The 23,053-nt window shown below is 38.3% G+C and overlaps 1 protein-coding gene and 1 long non-coding RNA gene across 6 annotated transcripts in view; one reads left to right on the top strand and one right to left on the bottom strand.

The window, feature by feature from the left end:
- Positions 1-23,053, top strand: part of RAP1GDS1 (Rap1 GTPase-GDP dissociation stimulator 1) — a 57,564-nt gene that overhangs the window by 3,134 nt on the left and 31,377 nt on the right. The window contains exons 2-3 of one of the 5 annotated variants that reach the window (XM_018072858.1): positions 10,131-10,253; positions 15,266-15,391. In XM_018072858.1, the coding sequence (XP_017928347.1) occupies positions 10,133-10,253; positions 15,266-15,391 (247 nt within the window). In that variant the 5' untranslated portion in view covers positions 10,131-10,132. Of the gene's footprint in view, positions 1-10,130; positions 10,315-15,265; positions 15,392-23,053 lie in introns of those variants that run through there. The other 4 variants (XM_018072817.1, XM_018072826.1, XM_018072833.1 and 1 more) reach the window with 4 other exon arrangements.
- Positions 6,592-22,758, bottom strand: LOC115307539. Its single transcript, XR_003915855.1, has 3 exons — positions 22,739-22,758; positions 18,000-18,098; positions 6,592-6,645 (listed from the first exon to the last, which is right to left on the bottom strand). It is a non-coding gene; the product is annotated as an uncharacterized LOC115307539 (long non-coding RNA).

The raw sequence follows: 23,053 nt of genomic DNA, 5'->3' as shown, positions 1-23,053 counted from the left end.
AGTGAGCTTTAGCTATTTTTATCTATGTCCTTTTTGGACATTCATTATAGTTCTTATTTATTTATTGAAGAGTCAGGCAGCTATCTGTTTAACTTGTAACACAGGAGTGCCATCTGACTTCAGTGAAACTCTGTATGTCTTTAGTACACAGAGGATTAAGCAATAGTCACTTCATCATTTGTTTCCACAATCCTTTTACATGTTAGCATGAAAGTAAAAGACATGCTTTTTCCCACCCCAAACATAAGAAAAATTAAGTTGTAGAAACTTTTGTCATAGCAGAGTTATTCTAAGTCACAAACATTCCTGAAATCACTTTCATTTTTTCCCATTGGCCAGGCATTTTAAGCTTTCTCCATTCCCTTTCATAGCATGGAGGTGGAACTCCACATTTCACAGCTTGCTCAAACAAAGATATCCTTAAACATCACCAGACTAACATTTTTCTGTTTTGAGCAGAATAAGAGTAAAAGCAGGTGACCATAATTTCATGCATATTGTGGCCAAATAACAATGCTTTCATGATTGTGAGTGCTTGCATAGCATTATAGCTTAAAATAAAATGTCTTAGGTTCTATTTTGACCCTCATACATAGAATTAACTTTTGGATACAGTTGTTTCATGTGAATGAAAAATGAGCTTTCAGCATCCCCATAGCTTTACTACACTTTACTAATACGTAAGCTGTGGCAACACAAACCAGTGCAAAAGCACCTCAAGATAGCTTAGCACAAGCGAGTGGGTAGAAAATGCTACTAATTGGATTAGTGGCGTATTAAAACAACTGATAGCAAGTAGAACTAAATTAATTGACAAATAGCATTTCCCTGCTTTCTTATTCCTCTTTGATCTTCAGCATCTGCCTTTGTTCTTAACAGCAGTCTCTCATCCAGGTGGATTTTTGATCCTCCTTGGGTCTACCCTCCAATGATCACTATTATATGCCACCTACCTGTGATCTTAGAAGGAGGAGGCCACCCATGGATGTATACTTAGACACAGCAGACACATGCCTGAATGTTAGTCCTGACACCTAAGCATCCCAGCTTGAATGTTCCAACAAGCAGCAGACACCTATGGTGTATATCCACAAAATGGAAATATGCAGATGAAAGTTAGAATATCCTCCTCCAGAAACATAGAACAACAACAGGATTATTGCTGGCTGCTAAAATTTATAGTTATCTGCTGAAATTAAAGTATTCTTTAGGAAGACAGTGGCCTTAGCCCATGACAAAGATTTTACTACTTTATTATTCCTAGTTTGTCTTGGAAACTACAAAAATATTAATAGCAGCACTGAGCTACCCACGGTACCCTGTACGATTTGTTTTCTTTGCATATTGGAGACATGAGCTGGTGTCTGTTTAGCTTCTATAAATCTCAGTCCAGTTTCTTTGGACTTCAGTGGTGTGGGGATAATGCATTTAATGTCTATTCAGACCAAGGGAGGGAGAGGGAATAGAAATGAAAAAGAAATGAAACTAAGGGGACGAGTAACAAGGATCAAAGTAGTGCATAAGATTTTTTTTAGAGGAACGAGAAAAATGGGAGAAAGGAGAAAAAGATTGAGATAACATTTTTGAAAGAAAAAAAACAAGCTAAATGTGGGTACCTAAGTGGTGATGGATGCCATCCCTCTGTGATTCCCACTGCCTTTTACAACAGCTGCTTACACTCAGATTTTTGGTGAGAAAGTGAAGATAGTACACAAAACGCTGATGAAGGTTTTATATTCTGCTGTTAGGTAAGGCTTAGGCCTGTTTTTGCACTAGCAAGAATGGAAACCATCTTAGTACAGTGACAGTTTCTATGGTACCTTACACCATGTCCCTCAGAAAGAACATTACCAACAAAACAGACTTCTATTATTTTTGTAGTTTTTGGCAATATAGCTGCATCAGCAGTAAGGGTTTGCTGGTAGGAAACTATCAAACCAAAACCCCACATCTTAGACCAATCTACTCGTACAAGCAAGAATTTCTAGTCTGCCTCTGACGCAGATAATCTCTTGTAGCAGAGCCAGGGGTTCGAATTGAATTGGGCCAGCTCAGCCCATCAAGCTCATTGCAGGTCATTAAGCTTACCTGAGAAGACCTCTAGTCAAATGTCCAGCTAAAAGTTGGGGATCCTGATGGATGTTTTATAAGAGGGAGTTTTGGTTCAAATACTGTGTTATAAAGTGTTCTTTCTTTTTGCTGAAGAAGGATGCTTCTTGCATCTTAGCTCATGGAGCTGTTGCCTTGTCATGGCACTGTATACAAATAATCCAGAAATGTTTCATCATAAATTCTGTATGTAGTATGTTATTACAATGTAACTATACTAAATCAAGGTGACTGCTTTTTATTGGACTGTCTCCCAGTAAACTGGCTTACCCTAATGATACTGAATGGTAATCATCGCCACTTAGTGGGATTATATTTTACATAAAGTCCCTCTAATAGTGATGTATTTAGTTAGTGCCAGATAGTTAAATGTTTATCCAAGTGTTAAATTCCAAGTGCTATTCATTAAATACACAATGTGCCAAATAAAGATTAACTATTACATATTTTTTCTTTGGGGAAGACATCAGTGAATAGCAGTTCCAGATAATAAAATTGACACATCTTTTTTTTTTAGTTTGCATTTTTGAAATGCAATACAGAAGCAAAGGAAAATGCCTGCCTTTTGAAAATGCAATACAGAGGCAAAGGAAGCTGTCTACTTTTTTTTTTTTTAAAAAAGTTATATTTAAACATCATGTAATTCACAATTTCAGGTTTGAAATTTCATTCTTAGTTTTGCTCCAGTCACTTATATCTTATAAATGTGATCTTTTATAGATTAGGCTTTCCTTCAGCTACTTTGACAGCAGAACTTATTAAAAATATCAGTAGGTAAAAGATTCCTTTGAATGTAGACCTACTCTTTCAATGAGCAGAGGATGGAATTTTACAGCAGGCATTTCAGCTCACTTAAGAGCACTCTTAAGAGATTGCTTAAAAGGACCATGAAACATTTCCTGCATATATAATGGTCAGCTTTCAAGTTTGATTTGATGTTTAAACTAAATCGAGTTTGGAAAAAGGATTTTACACTATAGGCCTAGAATTTCAGTTACAAAGTTTGAAAACCTAAAGCATGATGGTAACCTTTACCCTGGGTCCTTGTAACAATTCCAATTAGTATGAGTACCAAAGGAGGCAGATGAAAATGGCCACACAGGCTGAGTATAGAACATGAAGATGCTGAGGCAGAAATGTCAAACTCTTCTGTCAACTTTGCTACTGAAGTGGTTACATCCTGGAGAGGGTGAGTCAGAAAGTGGGAGCAGGGGAACAGCTTAAATAAATCCACCAAGCTATGTGTCAGGGTTCTAAACTGGATCCAGTTCTGAAACTCGAGGCTTCCAAGCTGCCTAACTTTAATATTCTGCCTTGTGCTGTGAAGTATTTGTGGAAGTATTGATATGCATATTTCTTCATTGAAGGTAAAGGTGACAAGTATTTTTATTAACTTACTTCATTGGTACCTGCAACAGGCTATTCAAGGGGTGGAATCTCATCCTGAAATTCACTTTTTTACTTTGGATGTAGCTTTTTGAGAATTTAATCAGTGGGAATCCTGCAGCTAGTTGATTGATGAATCTGTCTCTCCATCTGTCCTTCCTTCCATGTTAGAACTGAGATTTTAATTACAAACATCTGTGTACTGTCTCTGTTTCTTCATTAAAAATAGGAATTGAAGTTGCCCTGTAGCTGCTGACAGAGACAGAACAGAGCAAACACCATGATGGAAACATTTGCACAGCTAAGGGAGAATCCTCCCTCCCTGCCTCAAAGGTGTCTAATTTGAAGGATAAGTGAGCAAGCCGATTGTATTTTTGGGTATTTCCCCATGTGAGGAGGAGTGTGCCAAAAAGAAATTAAATTTATACAGTTATTTTTATTTATAACTTATTATTAAAGGATTTTTTTTCCTGTAAAACTAACTCTTGATGACTGGAACAACCTTTTTGGCTAAGGTATGCTAAGCAAAAGCCTCCTTATCAGTGGTACTTTCTTTGTTGCATGAGACCACATAATTTTACTGAGGTTCTTTACAACTCACTTTTTGTGCTCTTGTAGTCAGACTAAAATCTTCATTATGTGGTTTGAAAAATACAGTAGGAGGCTGTGGAGAGAGACGATATTGCTTGAGGGAGGCTGTATATGGAGAGAACATCAGTACTTACTCTTGGTCTTGTGAACCTTTTTACTGTGGTGGTTAGGAAGATGTGCCAGTTTGAAAGATATCCCTTGTTCCCTTCATTCTCTTCCCTTCTGCCTCCTGAAAGTGCAGATGGAAGGTTCCTTTCATGATATATGTGGCTCATCATTTATTCATGTGTTCATCTTTCTGATGAGAGTACCTGCAGGAGGAACATTTTAAAGCCAAGGTAATTTTCTGCAGTAGTTTCAGTCGGTTTATAAAACATCTTTGCAGCTAGAAAGACATATGTTTTTCAAAAGAGTACATGGCAAACATGGTTTGTTTAAGAAAGAGGACACTCACAAAGCTGTTTATCTACAATTCTTTGGTGAGCCTCATTTGTGGTGTGAAGCTCCACAACATGGGAATTATTGCAATGCTAGTCATCACTACTGTTGAGTTACTAACAACAGTGTAACTTAAACTTGTTGTTTATAGTTATGGTGAACCTATAGCTTTCTTCTGCTAGCGAGGGCATAGTATAGCACTTCTGACAGATGCACCTTTCCTTTCCTTTCTGTTCCCCATTTCTGCTTTTTCTTTCACTTGAAGTTAGACAAAATGATACAGAGAGGAGAAAAGAGTGAATAGAGGGAAGTGAAATTTCAGAGGACTTGAGAGGGGAGAAAGTGTAGGATTTAATTTGGGGCACTCACTGAATTTTTTTCCTGTACTGATTTCTGCTACTTAATTAAGCAGCCATGGTGCTCAGCTCTCTGGCTCTGATCTATGGCATTAAAAAAACTTCCTGCCCACACGTTTTATTATTCTGACTTCAGGCACTGCAAAAACCACAAAAAGCAAGGATATTGACATTTTAATCACCCAGCTATGACATTAATAAGATTTTGACACTATGTGATCTAACATACCTTTTGTCTTGATATCTAGTGATATAAAGAGACATCTAAAGCTGCGGGTTTAACCTTAGAGGGTTATTCCCCCAATTTTGCTTCTGTGGCACATCACTATTATATTGTGTGCAAACGGGCTGTTTCTAAAGCAACATTATTACAGTCCTACAGTTTCACTGCTTTAAGATCGGAGACAGTGGGTGCTCCACAGGTGGGCTGGTGCAAGCAGACTGAAAATCAGGCTTTAAAAGAAAGCATTTGAAATCTGGACATCGCATGTAGCAAAAGGATCCTGAGGTCTAGAACCCTAATGTCAGGCTACCTAGATTTCTATGTTTCTTTCAGACACAAAACTAACAGATTTGAAAGGGGGTGCAATTCTGCTAAAGGAAATGTTGGCTATAATTTCCTTTTTGGCCAGTATAGAAAGCACAAAAGAAGAATATGTGGCAGAGATTTTGCCTAGATCTTTCTTGCTCCTAGAGAAATATTTTGGTTTTGCTTGCTCTAACTACAGTGGACAATACATTGAAAGAGCAATTCAAAAGATGACAGCTGAAATGAGTTTTCAAAATAATTTAGCCTCTAATAATTTACTAGGAAGCCCAGAATGAAACTAGCATGCAGAAGCATATTCTTAATAGCTAATACCTCTTTCATGCATACACACACACAGACAGGGAGCCAGTCAGGCCTTCTCCAGCCTCTGAAGAGAAGAAATAAAAACAAGAATTGAGGGTTGCCTATGCTAAAGCCACTAGCAATTTATAATTCTCTCAGCAAACCCTACAGTATTTCTGCCAGGGCCAGGCAGTGGTATGAGCACCAGCCCTTTGGCAAGCATTGGTGTGTGGTCTTTCAGTCTCAGGTTCTGCAGAACGCTAACTCATGGTTTTTACAATCACAGTGAAAATACTGCTGTATGAACATGAGCCTTCATTGTCCACTCCAAAGAATAACACCACACACACTTTCCTTCATTTATGTCCCTGTGTATGTCCCTTTATGTTTTACGTATTTTTACAGGACTTGTGTTATATGAAGCTGAGCAAAATGGAGACAGAGGTGCATGGGCCTTAATGAGTGGGTAGCTCCTGCAATAGCAATGCCACTCTACAGTTGCAAGTGGAAAAAAACCCTAAGGAGTAGAAAGGCTTAGTTTGATTAAGGGAAGTTATTTGCTTTACAGTGCGTCTGCAGCTGTAGTCCCCTCCTAGCACAGTTATGCCTCAGGTGCATCCCACAGAACAGAGCTGAGAACTGCACACACGTGTGTGCACGGAGTCACTCACAGGACTGCTAGCTCATGTTTTGCAAATAGCCATGAAGTAACTGTCCCATTTGGGCACTTTTAAGAAATACTTACATACCTATAGCTGTGCTGAAATCAACCTCAAGACCTCCAACTTGGTATTTTCTTCTACATGCATTTTAACACTTAGTACATGAACTGAGTGTACAGTTGACTTCTCAGACAGTTGAAGAGTAGTTGAAGATCTTTGTCTGGACTTTGCAGGGTAGCCCTGTGCATCATTTGCCTGTAAAGTCTTCCTCCTTTAAAAGAACATAAAAAAGTAACAAGCAAAGATGCTATATTTAACAAGGCAATTAACAATTTAAATAAAAATTTAACAATGTTTATATATAAGACATCTTGTTCCAATTAAAATACCCTTTCATGTGTAAGCATTTCAAAGCTCCAGAAAGATTGGTTTACTATAACTAAAATATCTACTAATTACATGTGACTTAAGAAATTAATTTGCATATTTCAGCACAGTCTTTTTTTTTTTCCCACCTTCTTTAATAGAACTTTCATGTGATGAACACAGAATCCCTGGAGGGAAAAAAAAGGATTTATTCTGCAGATACAAAACAGAGTAATGTGCCTGAAGATGTAACAGTAATTTTCTTGGCACATTCCCTTAAGATGCCTTATATGGAGGTTCTACTATAAACTGCTTTCAAAGATTTAATGTCATACTGTCACCTCTCTATTTTGAAACTGGATTAATTTCAGTATATTACACCAAGTGTAAATTGTATGTGTTCTGCAGAGGAAGAACTTAGTTAGGGGTTAGGTGGACTTGGAGTAGACAAGCTGAAGCACCCTGTGGCATTTTTTATACCTAAGGCAGTTCCTGGCAAAAAAACACCTCAGAGAGCACTGTGGGCTGCATAGTTAGTAGCAATTCTTCTGCCTGATGCCAGGGTAATGTGCTTTTTCCCCAAAATAATTATGCGTGAACACACACCAGGGGTAGAGCAGAGGTAAGAGTGTCCCTGCCCAGTGACAGGTATACTCACTCACTGCTGGTCAAATTAATCAGTCTTCTCTCCTTTATGACTAGCAAAAGTTTGACATTGATACTCAATCTGGGTAACAAGAAGGATTCAGATATTGGTTCGAAGGGAAGAGTTTATGCAGGTGTGCCTCCTCTACTGTTTAAGATTAAGTAAAGATTCACTGGTTTGTTTTCATTTGTGTGATCGCACCTAGCTGATCTCCCAATTTCTGACAGGCCTGTTGAGGTCTGTGCTTTTGTTGGTGCTCACTTGCTTATCTTAAGAAAATAAATCAGGGTGTATCTGCTACACACAACTTGCCTGGAGAAGCATTTAATTTTATTTTCCCTCTTCTTGCAGGATATATTTAGTTCTACTTATGTAATTTATGCTTTGCACAGTAATGAGTCCATCAAACTAGAGATTATAAAAATAAGACTGGATACTGTATATCTCAGCAGCATGACAGGAGAAAGTGCAGTAATGTTTCCTGCCTACTGATACTGGTTCACAGATACCTACATTTTGAATTTTGAATTCTGTACTTTGAGTTTTGAACTTAAGGGAGAAGGAGGAACTCCTCCTTAGCAGACAGCTAAGATGTCTGGACCAGTCTTTAGTCCTGATATGATTTTCTCCGAATTCAAACTTTTCTTTCTTCTGTATATATCCACAGGAGAATACAGCTCCTAAATATATGCTATATGTTAGAACTTATAAAAGCTTCCAAATAAGCCATATGCTTCTTTACGTTATATCTTTTGAGAGGCTTTCTCAGTGTATTTCCAAAATTGCAGTTAAGTAAATTGTAAACAGGTTAATAATAATTATTAATAATAATTAGTATTTACATTATGCATGAGATGTTGGAATTAGCCTTTATTGATACCTAAGCTGTTTGTAATCAAATGTCATCAATGGCATACTGTAGATGAGTGGTTCTAGCTAAACACCAACATCCCAAATTGGAATTGAATACAGAAATAGGAGGCATAACTGCAATCCAGACTTGAAATTCTCTCTTTTAATCTATTTTCTGTTATCTAGACATAACCAGCTCCCAGCCACTGAAGCATATACATACTGTATGTGAGCCACAAAACCCATGTGAGTCACCTCTGCCAGGCTCGTCCTGGCTTCTTTTCGGAGTCAGCTTGAGTGGATCTCACCCATGCTGGGAGGCAGCAGGATGGTCCTGGGGCTGCTACAAGTCAAAAATCAATGGCAGCCCTGAGAGTGGGGAAAGGGAGGAGGTGGAGAGTGAGTGGTGAGCCCAGGGACATGTTGTTACCAGTTTACAGGTGAAGCACAGCTAAAGAGTGGTTGCAAACTGCTGCTCTATAAGACCAGCTGGTTGTGGTGCACAAAATATGCGTTGACTTGTTTCGGGGGAAAACAGAGGATGTTGACTTGAAAAAACTGTTGGATTAGTTTAAGGCTCCTCCTTTGCTATTCAAGAGTATGGAGTATCCCTCACTTTTCTCACAGACTTGAAAGATACTTTATAAAACCAAATTCCATTGATTTCTAGTATAGCTGCCCGCCCTGCCTGTCTTGATGGCTCTTAGGCCAGACTAAGGGTGCTTCTAAGAAACTGCAGAGAGTGGTGCTCAGAGGACTGTCTGTTCAACCCTAAAAGGTCTACATTTGTTTCTCACCAGTACTGGCAAGCTGTAGCATTATTTTAAATTTTAACTTACACTTACGCCTTTAATTAAAAGTGATGTCAGGGGGGTTGTGCATGTTGTACTGCTTAAAAATGGCCCTGTGAGACAGGGTTTTCAAACAGCAGACTTCCATTCAGGTGGATTTGTTTTGCTTTGTGAAAGACATCAATTGGAGCTTCTCAGAGTCATTTTTGAAGAAGGGAAGCAACTTCTATTATAAATGGCTTAAGGAGCCATGCTGCTTTCTGAAATGATAGCTGCCATCCAATCATGCTGTATGTCACACTAGTATTCCTCTCAAATATGCCATTATTTAAAGCATTAGCAAAATATGTTATAGCATCTATAGTATCTTGTCTTTAATTGCAGTTGAATCAGTGTTAATTTTCAGTTTGTTACAGAGCTGTTGGCCAAAAATATTAGGGGGGGCCTTGTTACAGAGCAGCTGCATGCTGAGAGAGGAAAGGTTTAGTCACAAATCTTTGATCTCTACTACGGGAAACTCGGTGTTCTTTTCCCCTTTTCCTTCTACTGATTCTACATTGGAGCTACTGTAGCTTAGCAGAGTAACATAAAAAATATTTGAGTATAAGAGAAGTCTAGACCAGGATCATCTTAGCTCTCCCTCTTCTCCAGTTCCTGATTCCTACACTGCATTAAGCTGTACCTTCAGCTGTAAGGACTTCCCCCATAATTCCTTGAACGTTTCCAATAGTTCATCCTTTCAGAGTGTCATTCCTTGACTTTTCATAGTACCTTAGTCTGCTGCATATCACTCCATGACCTTTAGTCTTTCTACCAGTCTCTCCAGTACTTTCCCTATGTATGCATAAGTTTATATCATATTTACTTATATAGCAGTCACCTAATAAAGATCAATTGACTGGGAATGGCAAAGTATTAAGTTCTACAAGCACATCAGATAAAATAAATATGGTTACTAAAATAACAGTTGCCTTCTTATATGGGAAAATAATGACTTTAATCATTACTTTTGAGAAGACTTAACTTCCCTTCTGCTTTTCTTTCTTTTCTTCCCCAAAGCAAGTTGATGCACAAGTCATTTTTGTGTGATGTGTTTTTCAGATATGGAGACAAGTGAAAAAATCCAGAAAAGCGGAGTTCTTCAGGTGTTCGCGAATCTGTTGACGCCACAATCTTCCTGCACAGCAAAAGTAGCTAACATCATAGCAGAAGTAGCCAGAAATGGTGAGGTTTTCTACAAGAACTTTTCTGCTGGAACATCTTCAGTTTTTCACCTCACTTGTCAGTATGTTTTACTTCATTTATGTTTTCATTTTATAGATTAGACACCTTTCATGTCTCTCCCTTTCACTCCTTTAGTTTTGTCAAATTTTTTTTTCTCTACTTTTTAATGCAGTTGGCCTGCTGGGATTTTTTTTAGCTCTTACTTTCAGCTCTTACTTGCACTTTTTAAGACAATAGTGCAATTTATTGGGCAGAAATAGTACACCACTGATGAAATGCATTTCTATATGAAATACACGTAGAAAAAGACATGCACCATTTGTGCAGCCAGTTTTGCATAGTGCCTTTAGTTACAGCAGTAGCATGTATACAGGTAGTTAAGGGATAGCAGATCATTTCTTTGGTCTGAGGTTTGTGATAAGGTTATTACCTTTATGAGGCCTTTGATACCACACCAAAACCAGTTACTTCTGCCTAAAGAGCATTATACATGTTAGAGTCCAGGGTCCCAAATGAGAATTAGGCATGCATCTTTGTATGTATTATATACATATAGTGTATGATATAACATAGGAGATAATAAAAGACTATTTAAATTTTTCTTTATAAAGAATTATATTAAACTCACCCAATACCCTGCATACCTTGAGGTCAGAAGAATGGCCTCATATCTGCAGGAGGGCACTACGGGCAGACCCTGTGATGAGGGTAGAGGCCGACTTTTCTCACCCCTGGACTTGCTGCTGTCCCAGCAAAAGAGGCAGAGATTGCATTTTGGACTTCCCTTCCCCAGAGGCCAGGTAGAGATGCCTCTTAACTGCTGTCCTGGCAGCCTCATCCCTCTCCCTTTGTAAACTCTTATGCTGATGCCTCTTCAGAGAAAGGGTTACATTACTGCTGACTATTTCCACATTCCATTTCCACCTTTTCTTTGGAATCACAATAATACAGCTTCTTACTGATAGCCCCATGGTGACCTTCTCCACCCATTTTACTGAATTTGAGACAATGCTATATATGGACATTCAGAAACTACATTAACAAAAAAAGGATATATATGTTTATTTTTTAAGTGTTAAAATTATTTAGATAAATAGCCAGTAAAAAATGTAAACATAGAAACTTCAACTTAGAAATGTTTCAGCATGATAGAGATTTATGAAACAGTATTACGTGTTTTTTCTGTAATTAATGAATTCATAAGTGTATTTAGAATATCAAAGTCAGCTGTGTATCCTCCCAGGCAGTCCTTGTAGCTCCTACCTGAGGAAAGTTAAAAATAAAATCGGTGTTCACAGTGGCTAAACTGATTACTGTGTATTGTTTCATGAAAGATTCTCTTACAGAGCATTTTAGCCAGTACCTTTCAAATCTGAAATAATACATGAAATGTCTGAATAGTTTCTAATGTATCATTTTTCCTGACAGCTTTTAAACTGGTGTTATATGTACAAACTTCAAAAAAGCTGGCATTTTACCTGGTTCATCATACAAAATAGCTTTTGTCTTTCTTTTAGTCATTAGCAGGTGTAACTGGGACCTCTGTCAGCCAAGGTTAAAGTGACAGTATTCAGAAATTATTTAAGGTACCCAGTGCTTTCAAGACTGAGATCATCTGGGTATTTCTCATTGGATTCTAACTCTGTTGAAATAGTTGCTTAGGCAGGATAGCAAGGAATACCTCATTTGAATTCTGCTGTTTTCTTTGTTTTATTACATAAAAATACAAGAGTTTAATGCTTATACTGCACCTGTTTTCAACAAGCTTCAGGGCACTTAGAGCGATTTGTGTTATCAACATCCTACGGATAGTAGGCATTAAAGCCAGGCACTTGAGCTCATTTCCCTATGGTCACGCCATGCAACACTGCCAGAGCTGGGAGTAGAGACTGACTTTGGATGTTACTGATAAAAGAGCATCTTTTCCTTCCTCACTTCTTGTTTTCCTTTTGCATTCCCCTTGTCTGGTCTTACACACACACACGTTCACGCATCCGGTCACATCAAATTCCTCTACTTGCTTTAGTGGTTTTGTCATGTTTCATCTCTTTCTTTCAACCTCTTGGTGCTCTTGCTGCTTCACCTCTTCAGCCCTCATGACTCTTCTTCCTCCCAGCATGACCTCATGTTAGTCTCTCCTGTTTTGAATATCCAAACACACAAAACTCCTGTTAGTCATTCTTGTTTTTCCGGCTATGGCTATTTCCCTTCCAGTTGTGAGCAATCTGAAGGCTCAGATGCACTTTTTACATGGAGTTTCTCTCCCCACTGTGTACCTTTTAAACCCTCTTCCAAGGTCTTTAGCTTCATCTTCTTTGCCAAGGTGTAAGAATGAGAATATCATCTTCACAGTCTGTAATACTAGATCACAATCACATTTCTCTTTCAAAATCTTGTCCTTTGGTTTATGTTACTCTCTCCTTGGTGGTTCTCCTCCTAACTTCTTAAGTGATTCTTCACTCTTTGCTTCACAGGATCTGCTTCATTTCTCTGCCACGTAAGTGGGAACTTTGTGAGTCTGCTCTCGATTACTTCCTCTTTCTTCTATTACTTCTGTGTAGTGTCAACTGCAAATGTGGTTGCAGTTATCACATTTTTGTTCCTGTTTCAGAAATCTATTTTGCTATATACGGCACCATTTCTTTTACTTCTTGCCCTTACATGACCTACATAAATACGAGTTTGCTTTCATATTGCCTGGTTGTTTTGTTGCTGAATGAGAGCCTGAAAGCTTCTGTGCACTCCAAATGGAGTGAGGGTGGAAAAAGGGTTTCTTACTCTTTTTCACCACGTGAGGAAGAACCTAAACAAACAGCGGAACAGACTGAGACCTCTCAATGTTTTAGAAGAGAAAAGGTTTCATTTCCCGTTACAGACTAGGAGAAAAACATAAATCTGTCTTTGGTGATGTAGAGACTATGGTAAATTAGTAGGTGTAAAAGAAAGTGCTTCAGAAGCTGAGGACCAGAGAAAAGCTTTTGCAGGCAATTGAGAGGAAAAGGCTGAGGAGACAGAGAAGACAGGAAGAAAATACATTTAGCAAACAAATGTTGCAATGAAGATGAAATTGGGTGATAAAGAAATAGATTGAACATTACAAGGACATGGCAAGACCAATTTTAAAGAAGAGATGTTTCTGATATTTGTTACGTTCATTACGATGGATATCATCACTGTTTGTCACACTATAGCATCTGGCCACAGTTTTAAAATGTTGCAGTAACCTAAGAAGGCATGTTGATTGCACTCACAACTATATTCCGTTGTACCTGTGCAAGTGTTTAGATATTGCTGATTCTTCTTAATCTACTGTTGATATATTGAAGTTTATCATCACAGGACTATTGCTTACCTCTATGACAATTCTTTAGCTAAAATAACACTGTGAGATTAACTACAAAAGAGACTAGATTTTGGAGCTACAGAAATTTCAAAGAACATTGTAATGGATGCAACAAAGGGAGTATTTAAGAAGATGTAGTTGTACTTCAGGCATGGTGTGAAGTCTTTGAATTATTGGCATGAGGAATTTTGTTCATCCGGAATCAGAAAAACTTTTTCATCTGTTTTTAGGGGGATTGTGCACCCTGGTTGAGTCTGTTTTATAAATGACTAAGTAACACAAAGGCAAACTGATTTTGAAAGATCCAACATTGTCTAGGATCAGGAAGAGACATAATTTGCCCCTCCATTCAGCCCTGGCAAGGGTACATCTTGATTACTGTGTCCATTTCTGGACTCCTCAGTGCAAGAGAGATGTGGAGCTCCTGGAGGGAGTCCAGCAGAGGGCAACAAAAATGGTTAAGGGACTGGAGCATCTTTCTTCTGAGGGCAGGCTGAGAGAGGTGGGCCTGTTCAGCCTCAAGAAGAGATGACTAAGAGGGACCTTACCAATGTATGAAGAAGGACTTCTTTACTGTGTGGAACAGCTTGCCCAGAGAGGTTGTGGAATCTCCCCCACTGGAGATATTCAAGATCTGTCTGGATTCAGTCCCATGCAATGTGCTCTGGGAAAACCCTGCTTGAGCAGGGATTTTGGACCAGATGACCTGACCCACTGTAGTCCCTTCCAACCTTACCAGTCTGTGATAATTTGCCATTCACAACAAATCAAAAACATATTTGCCATTTGCCTATTATAGTACTACATCCCTAAAGGTACACTGTAGTAAACTATGAAGTAACACTTACTGATGTATCAGGTGGTTCCTTCTATAAACTTTGTTTTTAAAATGTGCAGCACAGTGCCTGCCTAACTATAGCTCCTTCTGGAGTTCAGCCCTTTATCTGTCTGACAGCAGGATCATACTCTGTGACTTGTATGAGTGTGAAGTAATACTTTGGTTCTCTGTGACACAGCAGCCAGAAGGGACAGAAGGGGTTAGAGCTTCCCAAGGGATGGATCCTCTACCTTTCCTCCCATGGTGGGCGTTCGTTAGACTGTGGAAAGATACAGGCCTTTGGGCTCACATAATCTCTTGTATTTCTCGTTCTTTCTTTTTCTGTTCCTTTCCTTACCTTCTAAATAAATAGCCTCTTACTGAGCTTTAATTTTATTTTTTTTTATTGTTTTAAAGCAAAAGCTTTTCAGGAATTCTGATTAAGAGAATAGAGAGTGAAAAATGTTGCTCTAGAATACTACTTTTAAGTACTAAAATATCACCTTTTGTGTTATTTAGTAGTTTTAATTTATGTTGAATTTATTGTGAATTCACTGTTCTTTTGACCACTTCTTTGTGATGCTAAAAATATTCACAGTCTGAACTATGTTAAATTAGTTTCCATGGAAGTCAATTAAATACTCTGAATTCCTTCTAAATTAGCAAATAATGGAAAGAACTAAGCCCTAATCCCGATTTGGGCTTATTCTCTAGAAACTTTCATGAGAACTTACACTGTTTATCTATGCATGTGTTTAGTCACACAAAAGGCCCAGTTGCCACGCCAGTGTAACTAGAATTGATGAACTGAAAACAGCTGGCTCGCTTTAACAGGCTTTGTGTTACTCGCAGAATTTATGCGGAACCCATGTGTGGATGCTGGCTTGATCCCTCCTTTGGTGCAGCTGTTAAACTGCAAAGACCAGGAAGTATTGCTTCAAACAGGACGTGCCCTGGGCAATATATGCTACGATAGCCGTGAGTGTTGAAATATGCCCTATTTTGTAGATGCTCTTGTAGAAGGGAGGGGAGTGTTTTGGTGTTCTGTACTTTGTGTACTGGGGGGTTATTTCCTTGATTTTTTTTGTTTACCACATGGCTCTTCTGATTGTATGGGAAAATTGAATGTCACACTTGGATTATGCTTTTGCGACAGAAAGATTAAAAAACCTGTTTCAATATTGTGATACAACTGGATATAAGAATAGAAAAGATTCGTGATTCTGGGTTTGGGATTTTTTAAACACAATGAACTAGGTTTTCAGGGAGCAGGTGCTACATATGCAGAGGCCTGAACAGTTAATTTTTCCTCAAACAGAATGTCTTGGAAGGGACCAGAGTCAGAAGGGAATATTTGTATTCTGCCAGTCACAAAGCTATGAAGAGCTGCATATGTGGCTGAAATGATGTTTGAGCTATGTTGCTAATTCTCAACGTTTTTGCATGGCCAGTCAATCACCCTAAGATTAGATATTGGTATTTTTGGTAGTCATAGGTGATGGAGGGGGGAGGTTGGTGAGGTTTTTTAGCTTTGTATGGGCACAATAAATTTTTACGCTGAGAAGCAATTGAGTTTTGAAATGCAGTTGTAACTCCGTGTGCTGATTACGTGCGTAGATATGTCATCTGCAAAACCAAGTCAGTGGCTGCAGTGTTTTGAAAATGTGCCCTCATTATCCCTTACTTTAAATATTTTGATAAAAGCCTCTGCAGAAGCAGAGACAACAGGAACATTTTTTCAAGCACATGAAGGATTTAGAAAGCTATGGATGTCTGCAGATGGGAAGTGAGATGAAATTGTAAAAGCATTTTGTTATCTTGAGATTTAGTGCCTTATTTCATATGACAAGAAATTTTCTGTGTACTGTGTTGTAGTTACTAAAAAATTTGCTGTTCTGAATACCACCTGTTAAACAAAAAATGAATTATTTGTAGCCTTTCTCCTTGCTCCTTTTTTTCATCCAAGTTTGAAAATTTACATTTTATATTGTTTTAAATTACCTTGCCTTTGACCTCAGGAAAGTTAATCATATTTTCCATGCTGGCATTTCCATTTACAGATAACTACTCTTAAGGATGTTAATGTATAATTCTTTCATTTAGGATTTTCTTTAAGGTGACCAGTCACTGAACAACTGCTTCCCCGTGGAAAATTCCAAGTAGAAGCTGTTGAGCTTTTCTATAACGTAATTACTATATTTTATTTCAGGATCATGTGTGACAGAAAGGTCACTTTCAAGTGCACTGGTTTATTTCATATAAGTAAAATCTATGTAATTATTCATGTCATTGTTGTCCACCTCACATCTCTTCATGAAATACAATAAGGGCACACATAAACGGTTTTGCAGTATTAGGTGTTGTGGACTACTGCTGACTTCTACAGTGCAGGATTTATCCTCTGCAGAAAAGCTGTGTTATTCACCTTCTGTGCAGCAAAGCTGGCACTGATAAAATCTACAGTAGGGCAGTGATGTGTTCTGTGTGCCATGTGTTACTGTGCTCCTGTGGGAGGACAGTCACTACCTTCCCTGTGTATTTGAATAAGATTAATGACTAAAATGTCACAAAAATTAAGATTAGCATATTGGATTTGAGTGGAAGAGGCTATTTACAGTGCCTAGTTATCACAGCCACGCTATCTGGCATTATTTTATATGTTAGCTTAATGTTTATATTAAGCTTAATTGTTATGTACCCTATCCAGAATTCTTATTTAGGACAAATACTTTCACTATGCTTATTACTAGAAAATTTAATATATTTCAATTTATTCCTATTGTTTTTTCTAACAAGGAACCATAAAGTATAACAAAGACAACATGTGGAGGCCAGTAGTTTTAATTAAAATGCTGCCTATTGATAGTATTTTTCTTTTCAGTTGAGACAAATGCAGCTGTTACCCTTCTGAAAACTGGGACTTGTATAAGAACCTGAAATACATCAGCGACTATTTTAGCATATACATGAGCATTTCTTCACTTACACTGTTCATGTAATTATACTGTGCAATAACGAGGAATGTTTTTAAGTCCTAAATCAATGTTAGAATGAAACTGTGAAATTAAGCCCATACTGGATGGCTCATAGCAACTTTTCTATTTACTGAAAGCCCCAGTTGTCCTGTATTTCATCCCAACAAGTATGCATCACTTGGTTTAGTGACAGTTTGTATAAAAATGAGTTAATAGGGTCTCTATTTTTGAGAGAAGTTTGCGTGGTGCAGAAGGAAAGTTGTGGGACAAATGGCTTTTTCTGCAGGGAAGGCCTCTTAAAAATGACATTGAAGAAGAGAATTGCCTGAAATTTTTTTCTTGATTAAAGGAAAAGGGCAGTAGTTTTTTCGTGTTGACAGATCCCAGAGTTGCTGACATGAAGGCAAGGCCATTTCCACATAAGTTCAAGAGAGACTACTCCTGGAACACAGCTGCTGTGGAACGGTAATTCATAGCTCAGTCCCAATGCTGAAAGAAGTTTAGTACCTTCCACAAGGTAAAAGGGGAATTACACACTTGCTGGCCAAGGACCTCACTGAACAGATTCATCTCCTCACAAAAAAACATGAAATGAAAACCTGTTGACTTACTGACAGATTTTCTTCTTTATTAAGTTTGAGGTACACATGGCAGAGTGTTGTCGTCTGGGTGCTCATCAGTGTTGGCCCTCTAAAATAACACTGCATCACCTATTTGAGCATGGAAGAAAATACAGAGAATTAAATGCATTTCATAAACAGTTAAAGAGGAAAAAATAGGTCAAATTTATACCAAGCAGCCTTGAGAACATCCTTTTTAGAGTATTTGTATTGTGAAGAAATGTGCATTATGTGAATCTCTGAACATCAAGAATACAGGCAAATACAATTGCAAAGCAGAGTAGAAGGCAGATTTTTAGTAGTGATGAGTCTTCTAGTCACCCAGCCTTACTTTTGTATGCAGAAATGAAAGAAACAATTGAGGCAGACTAAAAGATCTTAAGTCAGAAGTAATGAATTGCAGACTGTCAGAAGCAACAGCATGCAGACTGTTCAGTGCAGTCGTACAATTTAAGAAGGTACATTACTGCATGTTCTTGTACAGCCTGTAATTGTTCTACCTGCTTTATCTAGTAAATGGCACATACACCTCAGCCCTCAAATTTTTGTCAAAGCAGAAAGTGCAAAGTAAAGAAATGGAGACATGATCTCTCCTCCTCTCTCCTGCTTTCTCCCCCACTGTCTCTACAGCCTGTACCAAGTACAGCTGCTTGTACTTCCGTATCCCCAGACAACGGGTTCCACAACCTTACTGGGGGACAGAATTGTATCTGAACTATAGTACTAGATGCAAAGCTTCTAGCCTACTCTTTCCTTTTAGCCACCAGTTATGGTTTTTTGCTTATAGTCCAAGCTAAATTCTTAGGTGTTGTCCAGTCAGAGCACAAGAGTTGTCCTTCTACCTGCTTCATCACTCTTTATGCATGAGTCAAACTATAGCTGCCTTCCTACTGTATGTCTTTCCAACCCCTCCTGTCATTCTCCCCAGTGCTATTTCTTCAGTAAGTTTGTTAGTACACACCTCTGCTCTCTCTGTTGGCTTCTGTCCCAGTAGACTGGGCAGACTCTGGTGACTTGGCTCGTGTGGCTGATTGAATGCTTGGGGGACGGGGAGACTGAGACACAGTTTTCAAGTTAGGCCTACCTTCTTGCAAGACCTACGTGACAATGTGGGAGAAAGACAAAACCTGTCTGTAGCCAGATCTCTGTCCTACTCTGACACCCCCCCCAGCAGTGCAGTTTGTATAGATGAAAGATCAGGCCAACCAAATAAATTTTATCAAGAATTTTAATGGAAAATGATGCTATATTAAATTAGTATTATTTTCTTAGCTGATAATAGCCTCACAATATTTTTTTATCATTAAGTTTGTGATGCACATGCTATCTTAATCTCTCATCTTTCCACAGGTAATTTGTTACACACGTCAGTTCTGAACTGATTGACAAACTACTTTCCTGTGTTTTTATATAGCATTGTGCATATGATAGAGGCTACCATAATTATACTACAAAAGTGATAATTCTAAGAGGAATTGAAAGGCTGGGATATTTAGAGCCTGGTTCAGGAGCCATACAGACTAGAGAGAGTGGTTCTGATTGACTCGGCTGAGAATAGATTAGACTCTTACCCAGTAGAAAGTAAGTCCTTCTTGCTGTTTAGAGCATACACATATTCTGAAAGCTGGCAAAGGGAAGTAAGCTCTCCATGTATCTTGTAACAGAAGTGAAAAATTTCCCATTCTGCCCTTCCACAATATTCATATTAATAGTAGTGCATAAAGACCTCGTTGGGGAATCTCAAAGCTATTTCTTTTTGCTCCACAACCTTGTTTCTTCATGAAACCACCAGCCTGGGTACATGTTCTCAGCAACCATACATCATGATATAAACAGCTACAGAGTTAGGAAGAGGCTAGAAATGCCAACTCATTCTATAAAGGCTCTCCTCTGACAGCTGCTTATCTACCTTTCTCAGCAGGAAATTTATTGGATCATTTTCTCATTTCCCAAGCTGTATATTTTTCAGTTATCTATGCAGTCTTACTTGTATTGATGGAAGACTTCTAGCTGAATGTTGACCATGTGGCCTTTCTCACCCTCAACACTGGAACATGAACGTTATACCACTTCTTGTTAAAAAGATCTTACACATGCTATAAATTCTCAGCTGCCGATCCTATAAGGATATACAGACCTCTTGCAGAGATCTGCTAAGGAAGGCTAAGCACAAAAATAAGAAACTACTCAATTGCAGTTATGCCCATCTCAGGAGATAAGATTAATTTCAGGATCTAAAGCAGAAAGCCAGTCACCTTAAGAAATTAAGCATACTGGAAAGCAGTCAAATTCAGTTTTCTTTAGAAAATGACATAACTTTTTTCATTACCATATGGAAAACCAGCAGAGTCCTAGAACACAACTGGTGTTGATAAAGCACACTACTGGCTGATCATTTTTATGAAGGTCACCTGATTCATGCAGCTAGGCAGCATCTTACCATGATTTTTCACTTATCATTGTACTAGATCCTACCAAATGCAAATGCCACCTACTAAGCTGTTTCCCAAGAAATACCATGAAATCAAGACCAGAGTCCTTAAATTGTTGCTTGAAAATTGTTTTGCTTGCAGAGAATTAAAATTCTAGGGATGCAATCCTTGTGTGCATCAGCTAGAAACTAAGCATACCATATGTATGCCAACACATACTTTCTCAGTAATATTTAGTACTTAACAGCAATTAATCATGAATGTTCTTAAGAAGCTATTAAACAATATTATTCTCATTTATTTATGTTATAGCTGGCCTAAATGGAATCAGAATGATGATGAAGTCTTCCTAGAACATCACAAAAAACCCATTTGAGAGGTGATACAAAACCCATGAATTCTCATTCTCAGGCTAATACTCTTTTTAAAATTTACACTGAATATTAACTCTACTGAAACAAATGGCAAAATTCTCATTACTTAAGCCAAAACTTCACAGAAGCCCACATTGGACAGTTTGTTTGCTTGTGTGTGTGTGAAAACCCAAACCAAATTGCCATAGATTTGGAACTTTTCCTTCCTTTAAGGTGAAGCTATGAGGCCTAATTTTCTGTTTGTTTTAAAGTCCGTAGGTATTACAGGTCCTGTTTATTTTCTGCAGGGCAAATACTTTTCCTCTTCCTGTTTTTTTCCAGGAAGATTATTTGAATAAGCAGAATAAGTCGATAGCTGTTCTGTCAGCACAGGTACAAAGAAAATAATATCTAGGAAACCAAGCAGATTTTTTCTGATTCCTTCCTTTCTTCCTCTCCAGCATTTAATCCATAGTCTGTAAAGTCTGTGTATTGCTCGTATTACAACAAGCTCAGAGACATCTGCTTAATTAACAGTCAAAATAGAAGCCACAGGCAACAAGAAAAAAAGGAAAAAAAATATATGGAAGATGTTTCCAGGGTCATGAGCAGACTTAGAAAGAAACCCTTATTCGCTAGATCTTGTTGCCACCTTAAAAGGAAATCTAAGATTCAAATTTCAGTTAAAAACTGACCTATTTCTTCATGCTTCAAAGTTAAACACAATAGGAAAGCAAAAACTTGGAATTCCCCTAATATTTATGATGACAGAAAAAATTCTCATCGGGAGGAAAAGCATTTAGAATTTCAGTATCTCTAAGTGAACAACCCAAAATGGGTAGCTCCCTCTTCTCTTTTCAATTCAACCTCCCTTTTCATGTCGTTTTTCACTTTGCTGTTAAGGATATGTGAAATTTTTCATATTTAGAGATAACTGCACAGTCAGCTTGTTGATTTCTCGCCCCTCAGAAAACAAAGCTTGTTAGTTGAGTGTCTCAACATGGGCAAAGTGTCTAGCTTACTCTATTTAGAAAAGTAGGCATTATGTGACTAGAAATATCAACTGTCACTAAGTCAGCAATGGTGGAAAGCGCCAACTGATTACTATGGAAGACAGAAGAAAGAATCTGTTAGTATCTTGCTAAGCATTGCTTATATAAAATTGGGATGTGTTTATTAATTTATTGTCTTTTTTAAAGTTTTCAGCCATTGTTTTTCTCCTTTTAACTTGGTGTTTTAATACAGTCTAATTATGTAATGATAGCTTCGTAAATAATACCGAAGAATATAATTTTGTTGTACTCTCAGATCCACTTCTGCAGATCTTTGCAACACTGTGCACCATGCATGTATTGCATTGACCAAACCTTTTAGTTGTTCATATGATAGCTGCACAGGCATCTGGTTTTATACAGCATTTCCTACAGTGTAATAACAGCATAGAGATAACATACTACATGCAAACCACTTAAATTGCATCACATTTGCTGTGTTCCTATCTAAGGAATACTATGTAACTCTCAGAAACAGAAACTGGACATAATTGTGGAGGAACTGTGTTAGTAAAATCTGTCCTTTAATGCAGTGGAGCCCTTAAATGCCTCAGCCAGGGGACCAGACTCTGTTTAGTTAGAGAGTTCTAATAATGCTGTTTGTACAGTAGTACAGTCAGGAGGCAGTGCCCACCAGAGGAAGTTGCAGCTTAAGTATTTGGCAAAAAATGGTGAGGAAAGAGTTAGTTCACACTACACATACTAGCAAAGTGGTTTGTGTTAGGAATACAGTGCCTATGAGCAAAGTTGGTCTTTAAGCCTCCTTGATCCTGAGACTGCTGTATGTCTGGCTAGTTGTCCAGCCAGCAGGATGGCCTGAGGAATCACGGTAGATGCCTTGAATACCCTGTCTACAACAGCATTCAGATTCCCCTTAGAAAAGTGTCACTTACCTAAGACAGTGTCCAGTTTACCAATCCTATCTTGGTATCGCTTGGCCTCTTGAGCTCAGGCTGTTCTGCAGTTGTATTGCATGGCCAGTTGCCCTCCGGTCAAATCAGTGGGTTACCTTCTGCTAAGGAAGTAAAAGGCTTCCTAAAACAAGATGTTTGCTGGTCTTTCTCAGGCTGTATCCTCCAGCCTTTCAGATACAAGAATCTTCTACAAGTCAGCTCCTCTGTGCAGGCTGCACAAGGAGAGTACAACAAGCATCAGTTCACATGCTGCTGCTTGGATTTACTTTGTAGGGCCAGGTCCTCTCAGTTGCC

This window comes from Manacus vitellinus, unplaced genomic scaffold (genome assembly GCF_001715985.3).
Source record: "Manacus vitellinus isolate BGI_N305 unplaced genomic scaffold, ASM171598v3 scaffold_0_pilon, whole genome shotgun sequence".
NCBI classification, from domain to species: Eukaryota; Metazoa; Chordata; class Aves; order Passeriformes; family Pipridae; genus Manacus; species Manacus vitellinus.
The sequence above is the reverse complement of the archived record's forward strand: the minus strand, read 5'-3'. Positions and strand labels throughout refer to the sequence as shown.